This window comes from Ursus americanus, chromosome X (assembly GCF_024610735.1).
Source record: "Ursus americanus isolate L20-20 chromosome X, mUrsAme1.1.p, whole genome shotgun sequence".
NCBI classification, from domain to species: Eukaryota; Metazoa; Chordata; class Mammalia; order Carnivora; family Ursidae; genus Ursus; species Ursus americanus.
Genome location: NC_142164.1, coordinates 42,849,667 through 42,856,218, shown reverse-complemented (window position 1 = coordinate 42,856,218; position 6,552 = coordinate 42,849,667). Strand labels below are relative to the sequence as shown.

At 43.6% G+C, this 6,552-nt stretch overlaps 1 protein-coding gene across 3 annotated transcripts; it reads left to right on the top strand.

Annotated features, from left to right (window-relative positions):
* The first annotated feature begins 3,978 nt into the window (after window positions 1–3,978).
* TCEAL4 (transcription elongation factor A like 4) lies at window positions 3,979–6,552 on the top strand. 3 transcript variants are annotated; one of them, XM_045779409.2, is made up of 3 exons: window positions 3,979–4,046; window positions 4,625–4,694; window positions 5,037–6,552. In XM_045779409.2, the coding sequence occupies exon 3, from the start codon at window positions 5,064–5,066 to the stop codon at window positions 6,369–6,371; it is 1,308 nt and encodes a 435-aa protein (XP_045635365.1). In that variant the 5' UTR covers window positions 3,979–4,046; window positions 4,625–4,694; window positions 5,037–5,063; the 3' UTR covers window positions 6,372–6,552. The 3 variants fall into 3 exon arrangements, with proteins under 3 accessions (XP_045635365.1, XP_087715518.1, XP_045635366.1); XM_087859392.1 differs by lacking the exon at window positions 3,979–4,046 and adding an exon at window positions 4,075–4,094; XM_045779410.2 differs by lacking the exon at window positions 3,979–4,046 and adding an exon at window positions 4,181–4,307.

Here is a 6,552-nt window from a genome sequence, read left to right as displayed (position 1 = left end):
GGATCTAATGCACAGTACAGTGAATATAGACAACAGTATTAGATTATAATCATTAAACTTGCTAAGAGACTGGATTGTAATTATTCCAACCACTAATAAGAAATGATAATTCTGTTACATGATAGAGGTGCTAATTATCGCCACAGTGGCAAACATGTTATAATACATACTTTATTAAATCAACGTGTTATACACCTTAAATTTTAATGATGTTATATGTCAAATATATTTCAATTTTAAAAAGCCTCAAAATCCCCGAAGTAAAATTGGGTTATCTGTTTTCTTATCAAGTTGCAACAGTTCCTTATATATTTTAGATGTAAGTCCCTTATCAGATATATTACTTTCAAAAATTGTCTCCCATTCTGTGAGTTGTCTTTTCACTTTCTTGATGTTGTCCTTTGAATTACAAAAATTTTACGTTTTGATGGAGTCCCATTTATCTATATTTCTTTTGTTGTTTGAGAGTTTGGTGTCATATCTAAGAGCCATTGCCTAATCCAAGGTCATGAAGAATTACATCTATATTTTCTTCTAAGAGTTTAATAGTTTCAGCTTTTACATGTAGGACTTTGATTTATTTTTGTTTTATTTTATTTTTTTAAGTAAGCTGTACACCCAAAGTGGGGCTTAAACTCAGGAACCTGAGATCAAGAGTTGCATGCTCTACTGAGACAGCCAGATGCCCCCAGGACTTTGATTTATTTTTGAGTTAAGTTTTGTATATGGTGTGAGGTGGAGGTCCAAATTCATTTCTGCATGTAGATATCTAGTTGTCTCAGCACCATTTGTTGAAAACACCATTCTTTCACCATCGAATTTTCTTTGGATTCTGGTTGACAATCCATGACTATAAATGTGAAGGTTTATTTCTGGATTCTAAATTCTATTTCATTGGTTTATATGTCATTATGCCAGTACCAGTACCACATTGTCTTGATTCCTGTAGTTTCATGGTGAGTTTTGAAAATCTGGAAGTGTGAGGCCTCCAACTTTGCCCTTCTTTTTCTTTTTCGTTTTCTTTTTAAGATTTTATTTATTTATTTGACAGAGAGAGAGAGCACAAGCAGGGGTAACAGCAGAGGGAGAGGGAGAAGCAGGCTCCCTGCCAACCAGGGACCCCGAAGTGGGGCTCAATGCCAGAACCCTGGGATCATGACCTGATCGGAAGGCAGATGCTTAACCGTCTGAGCCACCCGGGCGCCCCTGCCCTTCTTTTTCAAGATTGTTTTGTCTATTCTGGGTTTGTTGCATTTCCATGTGAATTTTGGGATCAGCTTGTAAATTTCTGCAAACAAGGCAGCTGAGATCTTGACAGAGATTGTGTTGAATCTGTAGATCAATTTGGAAAATGTTACCCATCTTAACAATATTAGGTCTTCCAATCTATGAACATGTCTTTCCATTTATTAAAGTATTCTTTAATTTCTTTGAACAGTATTTTATAGTTTTCAGTATACAAGTCTTAGACTTTTCAAAAAATTTATTTCTAAGTGTTTTATTCTTTCTTTAAAAAGATTTTATTTATTTGGCAGAGAGAGACACAGCGAGAGAGGCAACACAAGCGGAGGGAGTGGGAGAGGGAGAAGCAGGCTCCCCGCCGAGCAGGGAGCCTGATGCGGGGCTCAATCCCAGGACCCTGGGATCATGACCTGAGCTGAAGGCAGAGGCTTAATGACTGAGCCACCCAGGCGCCCCTAAGTGTTTTATTCTTTTTGATGCTATTTTAAATGGAAATGTTTTCTTACTTTCCATTCAAATTGTTCACTGCTAGCATATAGAAATACAAGAGATTTTTATATGTTGATCTGAACTCATTTTTTAGTTCTCCGAGTTCTTTAGTGGATTTTTTGGGATTTTCTATATACAAGGTCATGCCATCTGCAAATAAAGGAAGTTTTATTTCTTTCTTTACAATCTGGATGCCTTTTACTTCATTGTACTTGCCTATAAGAACTTGATTGTATGTCAGAAAATAAGGATCTTCATTTTTCTTTAACTATTTAATTATACAAATGTAATTTCCATAATAACCTATTTTTCACTACTGACCAGAGATGGATTCTTATCACATACTAAAAACCTTTATACTTGGGTATGTTAGTGGAATCTCTGTTTTATTCCTCCTGCTATGCTTATTCCAATATCACACTGAGTTAAGCTTATAGCCTTATAAATCATTCTGCTTCCTTGAAGTGTGAGTCCCTTTACCAGGTATAAATGAATTCCACACCAGATAAGATAAAGTAGCTAACACAGTTCCTGGCACATAGGTGGCATTCTCTGGAGGGCATCCTGTGGTTATCCTTTGTGTGCCACCACCATAGTAATTGGGGATTATAAATAGTTAATAATTTCTAGTGTGTATTGAGAACCCAACATTTTAATTATTTTTCTTAACCAAACATCTGAGGATAACCAGGGAATACAAATGTATTAAGAAGATTATGTAACTAAGTCTGTACTGATGGACAATGTGATATTCCATTTTTTCCATTATAAACAAAACCTACATAACTAATACTGTAGCCCCAGTTTCAGCAAAGAATAAATGCATAATAAAGTTACTATGGGAATTTTTTAAATACAATGTGTTTTTAAAAACATAAGATTATATTTTAGCATGTTATTAATTCTCTCCATGGGTAAATATTAGAAGTGGAATTACTGAACCAAAATATCAATCATTTTTATTTTAAAACAATTTACCAGCTTACTTTTCAGAACATTTTTCACCATTCCACTCAACAAGAGCAGAGAAGAGTGCATGTGTCCCCAGCCCCTTAAGAAATTGGTACACATTTTCAGGTAGTCAAATCTATCAACGTTTTCCTTAGTTGTTCATGTCTTTGTTATTATATTTTTAAAGACCTTCCACACAAAAGACTTAAACAGAGACTACTTACTCAGAACTTGTTATAACAAGTGAGTCCGCCACCATCACCTGTGTTTGGCAGAGACTGAAAGTCTGGGGAGTGGAAAAGCTTTAGCTCCAACAAAAGACAGGACTTTATGCTCTGATTGGAGGTTGCTGGCATGGGGAAGCTGGAATCAGGCTAACTAAAAGCAGGACATCTTATATGATTGGTTTGGGGAGCATATTTGGATTTTCCTGGCGGGGGGCAAAAATAGAGAGGCTGTCAGTCATTGATCAAGTCCTGAAGATTGCTTCAGAAGCTATGGTTTAGCTTCCTGGGCTGTTTGCTGCAGAGGTTGTGGGTCCTAGTTCTACTGTCATGTATGGTCAGGTCATTGTCCATTTTATATTTAGTCCCACTTATTAAAAAATTAATCGTTCCTTTTTTCTGCTTCAAATATAATTTTATTTTTATATTTAAATAATTAAATATTTATGTTTGCGTATGTCAGGAAAAAGGAACAATTTTATCTTGCGGGGAACGTTTTTCCTAATTTTTTCCAAAGTGCAATATTCTGGGGCGCCTGGGTGGCTCAGTCCGTTAAGTCTCAGACTCTCAGATTTTTGCTCAGCTCATGAGCTCTGGGTGGTGGGATGGAGCCCTGCATGGGCTCCGGGCTCAACCGGGAATCTGCTGGAGATTCTCTTCCCTCTGCCCCTCCCCCCTAAAATAAATACAGACATCTTTAAAAAATTAAAATAAAAAATAAAGTGCAATATTCTATGTACCACATTAAAGTTCACATTCATGCGATTTCATTGGCTGGCTCTAGTTCTTTCAAAGGAAAGAGCAACATGGTCAAGACTCCTCCCCCGACCGCCCAACCCATTAAAAAAAAAGCCTCTGTGGTTTTTATTAAAATTATTCCTTCGACCACCTCAAGAAGAGAAAAAGGACAAAAGGGCCCAGAGAGGTGAGAAGGGAAGCGCTCCAGAAAGCGGTGGGGTGACTGGCGGACGCCGGCTGGTGGGCGGGGCGGCGGGGGGAGGGGGGCGAGCTCGGGTGACGCGGCGCTCACGTGACCGCGGGGCGCAGATGTGGGCACCAGTCCGGGAGCCCGCCCTCTTCCCCTGCGGTCGGATCCGGAGCGGTCTGTGAGCTCGTAATTGTTGCTTCAGGTTCTTTCAGGTCAGTGTGAGGGCCTTCGTCGCCGCCTGCGGAACCCTGGAATGGGGGGTGAGGCACGAACACGGAGAGGAAAAAGGGTGGGGATGGGGTCCGGGTTGAGGGAAGCTGGCCGGACTAGATAGAGATGGCGGTGGGAAAATGGCTAAGGGGGAGCTAGCGACCAGTCGGCGGAGGGTGGGAAGAGCGGACACCCTTGTACCCGTGTCCCCTTTCACCGCACCTCCTTCTCGCTGCCCTCCGTCCATTTTGGAGCCGGAGCTGGTGAGCTGGGGGGCTCCCCGCCAGTGAGACTGTGGAAATAACCCCCCTCTACCAGTCCGTGCGTAGAGAAAAAAAGTTGACCTCGAGGGTGGGGAGGCGAGTTGCCTCCAGGGGAGAAGGACACAGAGATCCAAAATTAGTTTGGAAAACATCCTGGTCTGGCGCCCGAGGCGTGAAAAGAAATGGCGGCTGGGGTGCGGGGGGCGGAGGAGGTGGGGGAGGGAGACGTTGGATGAGGAGGGCCGGGATTCAGGAAAGGGGCTGAGTCCTTGTGCATCCATCCAAACGCGCAGCCCATGTCTCCTGTCTGTCCGCAGGTCTGCGTGTCTGTTCTCAGCACTCTGCAAGGCTAGAAAAGGAGGAGGAATCTGTTCAGAATCCCTGCAGGTCAGTGAAGGAAGGGAGTCTTTGGACAGGGACCCAGAGGGGTGGGGAGTGTGGAGGGTACAACACCAGCAGAATATGGGGCGCCACTGCCCACCTCCTAACGCATTTATACACACTCTGCCGTTCTGAGCAAACGGAGAGAAAATGGCAGGGCCTGCCAGAGAAATGGTGGGTTCACGTGTGTGAGGGGAGAGGGTGGACAGAAAGCACACTTAAAGGCCGGGCCAGGTCAGGGGAACCCTGACAAGGGGAGAGATGCCTGTACTATCCGGACCTGCATTCCACCCCCAAGCCCTCAGTTTCCCTTGTCTCCTCTTTGTCTCCTCTTCCTCCCTACCTCAGGACAGGAAAAGGAGGGGAAATCTCAACATGGAAAAACTCTGCAGTGAAAATGAAGGAATGACTGAGAACGAAGAAAAGATGGAATACAGAGAACAGTCACAGGATGCGGGAGAACCCGAAGTAGCTTGTACTTTGGAAGACAAGGAAAAGTTAGAAAACGAGAGAATGACAGAAGATGAGGAAATACTAAAGGATAAAGAAAAGCCAGAGAATATGACAAAGCCAACAGATGGAAAGCCAGAGAGCAAGGAAAAGCCAGCGATCGAGGGAAAGCCAGAGAGCGAGGGAAAACCAGAGAGCGAGGGAAAGCCAGAGAGCGAGGGAAAGCGAGTGATCGAGGGAAAGCCAGTGATCGAGGGAAACCCAGAGAGCGAGGGAAACCCAGAGAGCGAGGGAAAGCCAGTGATGGAGGGAAAGCCAGAGAGTGAGGTAAAGCCAGTGAGCGAGGGGAACCCAGAGAACGAGGGATGCCCAGCGATGGAGGGAAGCCCAGCGATGGAGGGAAACCCAGTGATGGAGGGAAACCCAGCGATGGAGGGAAACCCAGTGATGGAGGGAAACCCAGTGATCGAAGGAGAGCCAGTGATGGAAGGAGAGCCAGTGATCGAAGAAAAGCCAGAGAGTGAGGGAAAGCCAGTGATTGAGGGAAAGCCAAAAGAAGAAGAAAAACCAGTAAGTGAGGGAAAGCCAAAAGAAGAAGAAAAACCAGTAAGTGAGGGAAAGCCAAAAGAAGAAGAAAAACCAGTAAGTGAGGGAAAGCCAAAAGAAGGAAAACCAGTAAGTGAGGGAAAGCCAAAAGAAGAAGGAAAACCAGTAAGTGAGGGAAAGCCAAAAGAAGAAGGAAAACCAGTAAGTGAGGGAAAGCCAAAAGAAGAAGGAAAACCAGTAAGTGAGGGAAAGCCAAAAGAAGAAGGAAAATCAGTGAGTGAGGGAAAGCCAAAAGAAGAAAAATCAGAGAATGAGGGAAAGCCAGTGAATGAGGAAAAGCCAAAAGAAGAAAAGCCAGCCATCGAACCAAGGGTTGCAGGAAAGCGCCCAGCTGGGGATGATGTACCCAGGAAGGCCAAAAGAAAAACCAACAAGGGGCTGGCTCAGTGCCTCAAGGAATATAAGGAGGCCATACATGATATGCATTTGAGCAATGAGGAGATGATAAGAGAATTTGACGAGATGGCCAGGGTAGAGGATGAGGTGAAGAAAACCAGACAGAAATTGGGGGGGTTTATGTGGATGCAAAAAAGTTTACAGGACCCCTTCCACCCAAGGGGCCCAAGGGAACTCAGGGGTGGGTGCAGGGCCCCGCAGAGGGGCTTTGAAGACATTCCTTTTGTGTAGTGCCCCTGGCAGGCATTTGCCCAGGCCCTGTGCTTTAACCTTATGCTAATACTTGCTTTAGCTATTACTCTGTTATCCAACTATAGCCTTCGATGTTTGAGTAGCAGATTTTTGTCCATTGCATGGAAAAATGTTTATGGCATATTGTAAAATTAAAAAGAAAAAAGTTTGGTGAACGGTA

Coding starts and splice junctions, on each gene's coding strand:
- TCEAL4 (XM_045779409.2), top strand. CDS start 5,064: ATGGAAAAACTCTGCAGTGAAAATGAAGGAATGACTGAGAACGAAGAA.